The sequence below is a fragment of the Miniopterus schreibersii genome (genome assembly GCF_964146895.1).
Source record: "Miniopterus schreibersii genome assembly, chromosome: 14".
Lineage (NCBI taxonomy): Eukaryota > Metazoa > Chordata > Mammalia > Chiroptera > Miniopteridae > Miniopterus > Miniopterus schreibersii.
This window is the reverse complement of record NC_138114.1, coordinates 55,441,747-55,454,406: the sequence shown is the minus strand read 5'-3', so window position 1 is coordinate 55,454,406 and position 12,660 is coordinate 55,441,747. Positions and strand designations below refer to the sequence as shown.

The 12,660-nt window shown below is 58.8% G+C and overlaps 1 protein-coding gene across 2 annotated transcripts in view; it reads left to right on the top strand.

Annotated features, from left to right (window-relative positions):
- Positions 1 to 9,803: 9,803 nt before the first annotated feature.
- HTRA1 (HtrA serine peptidase 1) overlaps positions 9,804 to 12,660 on the top strand; it is a gene marked incomplete at its 5' end in the record, with an annotated part of 43,711 nt that continues 40,854 nt past the window's right edge. For both annotated transcript variants that reach the window (XM_081158330.1, XM_081158329.1), the window contains one exon: positions 9,804 to 10,281. In XM_081158330.1, coding sequence (XP_081014456.1) covers positions 9,804 to 10,281 — 478 coding nt within the window. The remainder of the gene's footprint in view (positions 10,282 to 12,660) is intronic.

Genomic DNA, 12,660 nt, shown 5'->3' with positions numbered 1-12,660 from the left:
CACCCTCCTGTTTGCTGCATTTTTTCTCTACCTGTAAACGTGTCTTCAGAGCGGGACCCTGTGTGCTCCCGTGTTTACTTCACCTGCCGCCTTGCCGTGTCCCGTGGTGGAGTCGAAACGACCCACGAACAAACTGCTCAGAATTAACTCTAAGGTTTCCTGTTGGTCTGGCTGTGCCCTTGTGTGAACAGGTAAATGGAACCAGTACAAACGCCTTTGGTTAATTGACTTGAATGTATCTCCTTGAGGATGGGCTACTTGGTAACCTTCGAAACACACGGCCTGACGTGAAATTGCACAAGAAAAACCCAATCTAACCTGCTGGTGGCAGGAGGTCGCCGTTCGGTTCCCGGGTTGTGGGCTCCCATCCCCAGTGGAGGGGCTGGGGGGCGCGCAGGAGGCAGCCAATCAGTGACTCTCATCGTTGATGTTTCTCTCTCTCCCTCTCCCTTCATCTCTCTGAAATCAATAAAAAATAAATAAAAAACGAATCTGGGGAAGAAAGCTTGATTACTTTGCTTAAGTGAAACATGTTCTCCAAAGCACAATTACGCGTCGGCTTCCGAGCCGTGTGAGTGGCCCGGGCTGCGGGCCGGGGGGTTGGTGCCGAGACTGGATGTGACGGGGGCTGAGTGCAGAGGGCGTTGGTCCCCGGTGGGCTGTGGACAGACTCTCACCACACTCCTCCCTGCCCGTCACCGGAGGCGGCTGCTGTGTAGTCAGCGTCTGCTAATGGACCCCGTGTGGGTGCTTTTCCTTACCTGGTGCAACTTAATTTTCTTTCCCTGAAAAGTATTTTAAATGTTTTTAGTTTTTAAAAAAATGAAAGTTCTAAATTTTGCCACTTTTACAAAAACAGAGATCCCTTCCTCAGCTGTCCTTTTGCTTCTGGTTGCTGTTCAGGAATTTTCCGTAAGTGGTGCTCAGACCTCTATCAGCCCTGGGGCAGTCGGTGAGGTGGGAGTGTTTGTATAGAAAGTGCAGACGTGTCGCGGCCGAGTTCCAGGCCTGGCGGGAGGCTTCCTTGTCGGCAGAAGGGTTTGCCTGTCCGCACAGCCGTGAACACACGTTACAGGGTTTGTATTTTCTAAATTCGACTGTTAATGCAGATCCAAAAGGATGTCATTTTTTAGTGATTTTTTGAAAATTGTATTTTCCCAGCCTCACATGGGACATGTGTTGGAAATGCTGCCGAATCGGGGTTAGCATTTAATCTCAGTGCTAAAGTCCTAGTTTTCCATTGTGACATTTACAGGGATGAGTGTCCTTACGGTGGCGTCCCGGGGCGATGGCGCCACCTGCTGGCGGTCTCCCTGCTGAAGTTAAAGCAGTTTGGAGTCCAGTTCACTTTATTTTAATCATAGAAAATTAGAGGAGGTCTGCAAATGACTTAGTTAAGCCCTTTTTGGAGGCAATTGTAGGTTCAACTCAATAGTTACGAGAGAGCGACAGGGCTGTCGTATACCCTTACTCCGTTTTCCCCAATGACAGCACTGAGAGACCAGTAAAATAACCAGGACATCGACCCTGATCCAGGCAGGACACCCGGCATCTGTCGTCACGAGGATCCCCCACGGCCGCCCTTTTATGTCCTACCCACCTCCCATTCTACAGGCTTGGAAATAAACGGAGTCACTTGCCCAAAATCTCGTTAGGTTTTATTTATTTTTAATTTTTATTTATTATTCGTTAGGTTTTAAATCCTATCTTCTTGATAAAGAGTTTTGGCTCCGAACCATAATGGGGTTGCTGCCTCAGTAGGTCTTGAAAACTACCCCGTTTATATTGTACTATCCCCAGGTTACTAAATGAGTTGAATTTTCATTCAATCTATTTTCAGCACTTTCCAGACGATAGATTTCTTTATACGTCTGTTTAAATTTAACATTTGAGAATCAGTAGTAAATGTGACCGTAACTTCCCTGAGAGATTTTACGCTCTGACATCTGACGTGGAGAGAGGTGTGTGACCTTTTCTGAGCAAGAGGCCTTTTGTTACCGAGTGTCCTGAAGATTTTACCAGGTAGCTTCTGCGAGGGACAGCAAATGGCCGTGGGACCACTGTCCCTGACAGCCCTGTTGGTAGAAACTGGAAAACTCTCCGAGTGGCTTTGTAGGTTCACCCTGAGAACCAACAGCCGCCTGATTAGCGCACTTCGGGGGAAACGAGCGCCCTCCGCCTCCCACCCTCCCCGTTCGTTTATTTGGAAATTCCCTGCTGCCTCCTGGGACTCAGTGCGTCCGTCCCATCTCCCCGAAGCCCTCCCCAACTTCCCCGCTGGTGCTTTGGTCTCTACGCTCCCGGAGAAGTTTTTTTTTCTTTTGTCAATATCAGTAGTTTAAAATTTCTGAGAAAATGTCTCTTCCATCCTGTTTCTCCCTACAATGTATTTTCACATCTGAGTGGAAACCTTGGACAGTTTTCCATTGTCCTTCAAACAGTAGCTGTCCCGTGGTCTCGGAGGCCTGGGGCCCGGCGCCCCCGGGGCCGCCTCCCTCCTGTTCTGGGCACCGGGCCGAGGAGCCAGGATCCGGGGCCAGCCCCACTGCAGCTCTGAGCCGCTGGGATTTGTGCTGACAGCGGGCTCCCGGTGATGGATTCTGGCCTTGGGCTGAGAGGTGCAACAGCCGCATGTGAAGTGGTTGCACCCAACGGGTGCTTCATCCAGAAGAAATGCTTGAGTAGGTGCAGCCAGTAGTGTCAAGGGCTTCCTGTGGACACCCAGCTTTGCTGGACTTGTAACTGCGCAGAAACCTCGTTTCTTGACTGTAACCTTCCCTCGTTTCTTTTTGACTCAAACTGGCCTCGCCCAGCACCTGACTCACCCACCCTCTCCCTTCGGCACTGAGTCCTCAGGACAGTGAGGTTCTGATGCGAATCAAATAATCTTAGGAACGTAGCCTCAGTCTGTTGACTCAGACATTCTCGGTCAAACTGGAGATAACATCAGGCCTCAGTTGTGTTTCAGCGCCAGGCCCAGGGACCCTGGCAGGACGTGAGTCACCGATCAGCTCCCCCTACCCTCCTACCGACCAGTTAGTAGCGGCCACGACCCTGACCAGACCCTGAGTCCCTTAGTCACCACGATAATGATTTTCCCCATATAACCCCCCAGGAGCCAGGTGTTCAGCGTGAGCTCCCCTGTCTCGGGGCTGGGCCACTTCCTGAAAAGAAACCCTTCCTTCCTTCCTTTGCTGCTGACTCCTGCTCCTGCCTTATTGGGCTTTGATTCGTGCAGGCAAACGGACCCTTTCATCCCGTAGCAGACGCTGGAGAATAAGAAATGAGTGGGGCGGGCACCCAGAAGTTACTTCCATGACAAGGCAGACGAACGCCCGCCTGGCAGAATGTGCCAGCTTATGGTGCAATAACCAAAGCTCGGCGGTGAGCAGCCGTGAGGCCTGTTGGTCAGTTATGCTCTGTGTCCACTGTGATGTCCACAGCTCTGCCCTTCACCCTGGGGCCCAGCAGCAAGGTGGCCATTCCCCAAACTAAAGCTCAGAAGACATCTACAGTGTAAGAGGTTTTCCTTTAAATTCAGATGGGGGTAAACAGAAAATTTTAACTCGCAAGCAAACCCCGCATTTCACTTGAGAGACACACAATCAACACTTCCTTCCACGTCTCAGTGGTTCAAACCTGGCCCGGTTCTGCCAGGTGTGGGCTCTGGCCGGGTGCTGGGAGGGGCGGTGACCCAGGTGCTGGTCCTCAGGGCACTACCTTCCGGCCCCGGCCCCTCCCTGAGGCCCGAGGACAGACGGGAGGCAAAGGGGTCAGGTGGGGAGCTCGGGCTCCTCTTCGGAGCTCCCGTGGTGTTGGCGCTCGGGCTTTGTTCCGTCCAGGTTTGCGTCTGAGGCTCGCTTTCCTCAACAACCAGGAGCAAACAGCACAGTTTTGCAGTTTTTAAATAATTGTTTTTATTTTATTATTTTTAATTCTTACCCAAGGGGTGAAGATATTTTTTCCATTGATTTTTAGAGTTGAAGGAGGGGAGAGAGACAGACACACGCAGCGAGGAGAGACAAATGGACTGGCTGCCTCCTGCTCTCACCCTGACCCAGGGTGGAGATGGAACCTGCAACGGAGGTACATGCCCTTGAGTGGGAATAGAACCCGCAACCCTCCGGTGTACAGGCCGACGCCCTAACCGCTGAGCACACTGGCCGGGCCTAAACAGCACAGTTTTGCATCCTGCATGTCTTGCTCAGCTATCAGTATCCCCCCGGGGTGTTATTTTGCTTCCTCTGGAATCACAAACCAGGGGCGCTGGGCCACGAGAGACGGTCTCCGAGCCGCCCTTGAGATGAGAAGGGCTGGGCTTCGGCCCCCATCAAGCGGCAGGTCTCAGTGACAGGAGCCTGGTGCAAAGGCAAGAGCTTGGCTTGCGGGCTGGTTTGTAAAAGGGAGAATTATTCTTTTTTAAAGGACTAGCAAGTTAATAACTGGGTGTCAGGCACTGGACTAGGCTTGCGGACCGAGAAACGGCACCGAGAAGGGGAGCCCGCTGGGGAGCAAGACTGACCTCCGCGACGTGAGGCGATGGGGCCCCGAGGACGTGTGGAGAAGGCCGTGGCCGCCCGCCCAGTGGAAAAGTACCTGGGCTGCGATTGTGATTCATCGGCGAGAAGGCCCGGCTGGGGCCACGCCATCGCCGCCGAGTGCCGGCAGCTGGAGGTCACATCAGCAATGGAACCAATTTAAGGGAAGAAAGTAAATGAAAATCAAGATACAAGTGGATTAACTTCCACGCTGGGCCTGGCTCCTGCTGTGAGCTGAGCTGCTAACTGGACCACGAGGAGGCCAGTGCCCACCGCGTGGCTGGCGGTGGCTGGCGGTGGCTGGCACAATGGGCGAGTCAGGCTCCGGGTTCCGGGCACCTCCCAGCCCCTGGGGAGGGCGATGTGGAGCCCATCTGGACCCAGACTGGCTGGTTAAATCAGGGCTGTGAGCAGACAGATGGAATTCCCAGCCACGAGTCCCGGTCTCTCCGGAGTCGCCCTGGCATAGAGCTGCGGGGTGGTGTGAACGAGCATCCGCGGGCCTCAGTCCTCGGCAGCGGCCTGTCGGGGCCTCCGCCCGGCTGCTCCGGGCACCCCGGGCTCTTGACACAGGTGCTCAGTCACACCCCCTAGAGGTGGTTTTGTTTTTTAAAGCAGCTTTATTGAGAGAGACCTCAAACACCATGCAATTTACTCTGAAAAAAGTACAAACTGGATGGTTTTTAGTGTATTCACAGGTGTGCGAAACCATCACCACAATCAATTTTAAAACATTTTCATCACCTCAGAAAGCAGCCCCTGCCCGTCAGCGATCACCTCTCTGTGCCCGCAGCCCCCAGCCCTAAGCAGCCACCAACCTACGTCTCTGCCTGTGAATCTCCCGGTTCCAGACATTTCACGTGAAAGGGATCACAGGATACGCGGCCTTTGGCGCCGGCTTCTTTCAGGAGGGCGCTGCTCTCGAGGGCCCCCCGCTGCGGCGTTTTCGGGCACCTCCCCCTTTCTTCTGGCTAATACTCCACCGCAGGGCGAGGGCGCATCGGCTGGGCTCGGGGCTCTTTCTGCCTTTGGGGACGGTGCCGCTTTGGCCTTCGGAGCGAGTTTCCGTGCGGGATGTGCTTTGCTTCTCCCGGGGATGCACCTGGGAGGGGGACCGCTGGGTGGCTCTAATTATGTGAGGCCGGGCCCGGCCGTGTTTCAAAGCAGCCGCACCGTGTCCCGCTCTCTCCTCACCGTGTGAGGCCCCCACTGCTCACGTTCGTGTCCTCTCGGGTTATCACCGGGCCTTCGGTTCCAGCCAGTCTGGCGCGTGTGAAGCTGGGTCTCATGTGGACTTGCTGACGACCAGTGAGGTGAGCATCTCCTCCCGATTCCTGGCTCCTCTGAGCTCTTGATTCACTCATGGGGGACTTATTTTTTCCTGTTTTGTTTTTAAATACAAATCTTTTTTTATATACTTTTTAAATTTTATTGATTTTTTTTTTTTTGAGAGAGAGGGGAAGGGAGAGGGAGAGAGAAAAACATCACAGTGAGAGAGAAACATCAATCGGTTGCCTCCCGCACGAGCCCCAACGGGGACTCGAACCATAAACCTTTTGGTACACGGGGGTGACGCTCAACCAAATAAGCCACACCAGCCAGGGCTATTTTTTCCATTTAAAAAAGTTTTTTTTTTAATTTTGAAATCATTTTACGCTTGGAGAAAAGTTGCAAAACCAGTACCAGACTCTCAGATTCCCCAAATCTCAACCACACTGGCTCACGCTCACTCTCCGTCTCTGAAACGGTAAAGAAAACGTTGAAACACGAGGGCCCTTCACTAGCATTTCTAACATCACATCACAAAACATTCGAGTGTCTGTTCATTAGAGAACGACCCTGACAGCCAGCCCCGGGCCTGGCTGCTCTTCCGTGTTCCCTTCCAGTCTTTCAAGAGCCATCGCTCAGATCTTCCATTACTTTAGACTAACCTTTCCCCATACCAAATGCAGAAAACCAGCAGTCCACATTGGCATTAATTGGCTCCTTCCAACATATTTCCTTTAGGAAAATTAAAATTGCTTCAGGAGGTCTCAGAACTATTTCCAGCGCCCAGCCGGGCGTGGCTCAGCAGTTGAGCGTCGACCCAGGATCCAGGCGATCGGGGTTCGATTCCCGGTCAGGGCACAGGCCTGGGTTGCCGGCTCGATCCCCAGTCGGGGGCCTGCAGGAGGCAGCCGATCAATGACTCTCTCATCATTGATGTTTCTCTCTCTCTCCCCCTCTCCTTTCCTCTCTCTGAAATCAATAAAGATATATTTAAAAAAAAACACAAAAAAACAAAGAACTATCTCCAGCACCCTGGCCACCTGCAGCATTTTGAAAGAGGGGTTTGCACGGCGGAGGTTGTGCTGACGGAGTTATTGTTACAAAGCTGATGGAGATGTTTTTACTTTTCTCTTGGGTTCCACTATCTGCACCTTCAGTGTAATTCAAAGTGCTCCTTATGCTAACATCTAGTCATGTGCCTCTATTTAAAAATGTATGTTACTGAACACCCCCCTTTTTAAAAAACCTACCATCAGATTGCAGCAAGGGGATTCTGCCAACGCATCTCCTGAAGGCCCGCCGGGGCTTCCTCTCAGCCCTCAGCCCGCAGGCGGCAGCCGGAGCCCCTCCCAGCCTGGCCCTCCCTCTCTGCCTCTCCAGCGGCAGCCACGGGGCAGCTTTAACTCCCCCACGGGGAGGACCCTGGACGCCAGGCCGAGAAATTTAGACTTCATGCTACGGGGATTGAGGGGTCCTGAAAGTCACTGGGGATGGGGGTGACACGTTTGTAGGAAGGGTTGACACTATTACTCTAGCTCCTTAAGTTTTTGGGACGTGGGGAGTCCCCAACCCTCTGGGTCCTTCATGCGTCTGTGGGGGGAGGCGGGCCCAGGGGGAGAGCTTTCTCCTCTGGGCAGCACAGACGTGGCTGCTCCGTCCTAGCTCGGGAGCCCCGTGTCTTCCTCTAGGCTTTGGCGGCCACAGTGTTTCATTGCTCATTACTCATGAGTCGACCTGACCCTGTTCACAATTAAAGCTTAAATGCTGATCGTCCGGGGCAGTGGCGCCATCTCCAAACCCTGGCACAACAGCCCCGTGGCCCCCGTGGCCCGCACTGGCTGACCGGCCCCGTCACACACACCTCTTCCCGGCTGTGAACTATCACAGGGGTGGTTCCAGTGCCACAGACGCCCTTAGGTTGGTCCCTCCAGGCAAAAGTGAGTCATTGCCATTTTCCTGCTGAAGGTCCCTGAGGCTCTTAAACAATGTGCCCAGAGTCAGAGTCAGGGCCAGAGGTGAGATTTTGAATCCAAGGCCATGAGAGGACAGGGCTCCGGCCTGCTCCCTGGGTCACGCTAACCCACCCCGAGGGGACGAAAAGGGCTTTTCAGGAGAGGGGAAGAGTGTAAACAAAGACAGAGACTTTAAACAGGAGGGTTTGTTCCAGAAACTGACGGGCACTCAGCACTGGGGGAGCAAAGTGTGTGAGACTGAGGGTGGGGGAGAGGGAAGGGGCTCAGTGGGACCCTCAGGGACTTGGATGGGGGAGAGGGAGGGGGCTCAGTGGGACCCTCAGGGACTTACTGTCTCACCGGGAAGGAGCTTGGAGAGCCACCCAGCAAACACTGGGGAAGCTGTGGCCGCATTTTGTGTCTTTGCTTATCTGCACCTGAGGATATTTTTTCCACTGATTTTTTTATTTTGAGGGAGGAGAGCGAGGGAGAGACGGACGTGAGAGGGACACATTGTTGGCTGCCTCCCACTCGCGCCCCTGTTGAGCCTGCAACCCAAGTACGGGTTCAACCCTTGACCAGGACTGAACCCTTGACCCTCTGGTCTGCAGGCCGAAGCTCTAACCACGGCGACAAACAGGCCGGGGCACATTTTTGTTTTTAACCAGCTAGTCCACTCTGCAGTCTGGCCGGGGACTGGTCGGCAGGCGGAGACCACGTAGAGGGTGTCCTGGCTCCGGCCCTCGGGGCTGGCGCTGGCCTGTGAGGCTGGGGAAGCCACATCCTTTCTGCCGTCTGTTTTTAAGAGTGTTGGACAAGAGTTTTTCACCATCTCATCGCCACTTATCTTACCTCCCGCTGGACTGCAGTGGGGAGTTTTTATTTGCCGATCGGCTTCGCTAATTATTCCCCTCAGCCCCCCACCCCCCCAGCCTTCGGATTAATCACAACCAGTGGGCACTCGGGACCCTAATCAGCAGAGGTGCCGTCCCCTCCCCGTGTCCAGGGCTGAATGATCCCCCGTCAAGGCCTCTTTCCCACAAGGCTGAGGCCTGGTTTTAGGAAATGTCGCCCTGGGGCTGGGGACCCCAACGTCTTTTGCCCCAGGCTGCTGGCCCTCCAGCTTTCTGGCTCTTGGTCCCAGGACCCGGGACCCTAACGTGGGGGGTATAAAAATATTTGAATTTTACTTTTAAACCACTGTACCTTTGCTGGGAAAGCGTTGTGCGCAGGAGGGAGCCGGAGGGGTCCTGCAAACCCGGCCTCCAAGCCTCCGCCCCGGCGCGCTCAGCCCCGGGCTCCGCTGGCTGGACCCTCCCCCGGGCGCGTCTGGCCCAGAACGTGCCCCAAGTACTCGAGTGGACCAGGGACGGAGCCGTTTTCTTTGAAAACCGCGATGCTCGACAGCATGAGGCTCGCGGGGGCCCCGCCGCCCCGCCCGCGCCCCGTCTCCGCGGCGCATCCCGCCCAACTGCGCAAAGCGACCGGGCTCCCGCATCCGCTCCGGTCGCTCTCCACGCGGGTTCCCGCCAGCCCCGCGGCCGCCCCCTCCGCGTTCGGGGCCCACGGTCACGGTCGCGTGTGCGGGGCACGCGGGTCGGCTCCGAGAGGGGCTCGCCCTCGGGCGCCGGTCCGGGCAGCGCCGCCTCCCGCAGCGGGCGCGTCCCCGCCCCGCACTTGGCGGGAACCTCCCAGGCTCGCGGCGGGGCCCCGCGCGCCCCCCCCCCCCGCGCCCCCTTTTCGTCCCAGGCGGCGAGTCGCGCGGAGCGGCCGGGAGGGGACGAGCCGGGCCGGGCCCGGGAGGCGCGCCCGCCCCGCCCCGCACGCCCCGCCCCCCCGCCCCGCAGCGCCCGCGCGGGCGGTCCGGGCCCAGCCTCCCGCCGCCCCCCCGCGCGGCCCCCTCCCGGCGCCGGCCCGTCCCCAGGCGGCTCGTCAGCGCCGCGAGGCCAATGGGCTGGGCCGCGGCCGCGCGCTCGCACCGCTCCGGCCCCGCGCTCCCGCCGCGCCGCAGCCGCGTCCCGCCCGCCGCCCCGTCGGAGCCGCCATGCAGCCCGCGCGCGCCCCGCCGTCCCCGCCGCTGCTGCTGCTGCTGCTGCTGCTGCTCGCGGCGCGCGTCTCGGCGCAGCCGCCCCGGGCCGGCCGCGCGCCCCCCGCCGGGTGCCCCGAGCGCTGCGAGCCCGCGCGCTGCGCCCCGCCGCCCGCACACTGCGAGGGGGGCCGCGTCCGCGACGCCTGCGGCTGCTGCGAGGTGTGCGGCGCGCCCGAGGGCGCCGAGTGCGGCCTGCTCGAGGGCCCCTGCGGCGAGGGGCTGCAGTGCGTGGTGCCCTTCGGGGTGCCCGCCTCGGCCACCGTGCGGCGGCGCGCGCAGGCCGGCCTGTGCGTGTGCGCCAGCAGCGAGCCCGTGTGCGGCAGCGACGCCAGCACCTACGCCAACCTGTGCCAGCTGCGCGCCGCCAGCCGCCGCTCCGAGAGGCTGCGCCAGCCGCCGGTCATCCTCCTGCAGCGCGGCGCCTGCGGCCAAGGTACCTGCGGCGGCCGGGCCCGGGGTCGCCCGCCCGGGCACAGACGGGCACGCCGAGGGGCGGGGGGCGCGGCGGGGCGGGCGCCCCCTTGCCGGCGGGGAAAGGCCCCGCTGCTGGGCGGCAGCGTCCCGCGCGCGGGCTCCCGCGGAACCGGCTTTGCGCGCAGCCCCGGGCAGGCTTGGCGCCCGCGGGTGCCCCGGCGCGCTCTGTCCCGCAGTCGGGGTGGCTGCTGGCCGCCCTGCGGGGAGCCCCGCAACCCAGGGACCCCGGGACGGACAGACGGGACTGTGGGCATGAGGGAGGGGAGCCGGGCGCGAGTGGGAAAGGCAGGCGCCTTGTGTGCAGCAGGCAGGCGGGAGGGAGGCGCTGGGGCCCAAGGACGCGTTTCTGTCCCTTCCCTTCCACGTCTCTGCATCCTCCCCCCTCCGCCTTTAAAATTAACCGCACACTCACTTTATTCGGGATTCTGCCTGCGACAACTTCATCTGACTTTTTATTAGAAAGGAGCGGTGCGCCCGTCCCGCCGGTGCCCCCGGCGACCTCCCGGCGGGCGCGGGCTTCCTGCCGCAGGCCCGCTCCCCTGCTCGGAGCCAACCCTGCAAAAATGAAAGTGGCTCTTTCTGAGTAAGCTGACCGGCCTTGGCTCAGGAAGTCTGAGGAGGCGGAGATGTGTGTGCGGCGGGTTGGAGATGGAAGGAGTGGGCCCCTTCGCCGGACTCGATGGACGAGCCGGGCCCTGGGGTGGTGCTGGGGCCAAGGGTGGGGAAACCCTCTCTCTCCAGGGACCCTCCGGGAGCTTCTCCTCTCTGGGCAGAGAGACCGTGTGGGAAAACAATTCGAGTTCAGCTGCGGCCAGTCCAGCCTTGTAGGGATGGGACAGCAGGCTGGGCAGGTCCCTGGCTGTGGCCACTCTGCCTCCCGGTCGCGCCAGCACATGGAGAGGGGGCCGGGGATCCCAGCGGAGGGGCTGGTCTGGGTTTTCTCTGTGGGAATATGACTGACGGGGAGCTGGCACAGTTTGGCTCACACTGACGGGAGAACTTGGGGAGTGTGTGTTCCACCAGCACAGGGGCAGGGAGCCTAGTACCCACCCTGAGAAACAGCCTTGCTGGGGTGAGGGAGAGCTTTCCCTGAGAGGGTAACCTGCAGAGACTGGGCGTGGGCATGAAAACGCACGCCTTTGGGTGCCCACTCTGCCTCCGTCCTCGTGGGACTTCACTGGGTCTTCACAGCCTCTCGCGGAGGGAACCTCAGCAGTCGTTCCCATTTTGCAGATGGGAAGAACTAAGGTTCAGTTACTCCCCCGAGGCCACTCAGCCAGAACTCGAACCCAGACAGCCTTCCCCAGAGCCAGCGCAGGGCTCAGCGCCAGGGCTGAGCAGGAGAGGTCAGGCAGGGTGGAGGAAGCTTCCAGAAGGCTGGGAAGTGCATCCCAGCTGGAGCGGGGAACAGCCTGAGCAAAGCCTTGTCGGTGAAGCGACGGAACGTTTAGGGAGGGCGGCGGGGAGCGACCCAGGCTGGTGGCCCAGAGTCTAGAACCAGAGCCGCTCGCAGAAAGCCTGGCACAGGGCGTGCCCGGCGGGGGCGGGGTGCAGAACACACCAGGCACGGGGCTGGGGCTGCTGCAGAAGTGCGGGTGTGAGGTGATGACGTAGAAAAGTCGTGTTTTTTGTCAACAACCAGCCAGCTGTTACTGCTTGGGGTCCTGAGCCGCTGGCACCATTCGAACACCTAATTTATTGCCAGCGAGGCGGAGTCCCTAGCAGCTTTGGAATTGGCAGCCAGGACAGTCGCCTGTGGAGGGAAGCGGGTCCTCTCCCATCGGGCCTCAGCCCCGCAGCAGACTCCCGGGGAGCAGGGGGCCGCCAGCCGCGGAAGGGGCCTGCAGTGGCCCCGAAAAGGGGGAGACAGAGGGTGCGGCTCTGTTCCCATTCTTCCCTCGTTCTTTCTGCAAGTGTGTGTTGCGCTTTGCAGTGTGCCTGGCGCTCGTGTGTGTGTGTCTGCCTGGCCTGGAGGAGCACCTGATCGGTACGTGGGTGGGCGACCAATGAATGAATGAATGAGGAACACAAGAGGTGCTTGAGAGGCAGCCATGCAGTCCTCCCTTAATTCAGGGCTGTGCTTTTCCCACCCCCCTCTGCCCCCATCTGACACTCAGCCCTGGACCTCCCGGAGGTGCCCCTGAGGACAGGAGCTCGGCAGCCAAGACCTCATTCAGTTGCAGCCCTGCCCACGAGCAGGTCACTTGACGTCATTGTTGAATGAGGTGAATTGGCCGCCTGCTCCGGCTGGGAGGGTTGGCAGGGGTGCTGTTTTAGTTTGGGGGGGGTGGACATGGGAGGCTTTTGGAGGAGGTGCTTGGAGTAGAGGCCTGGAGTT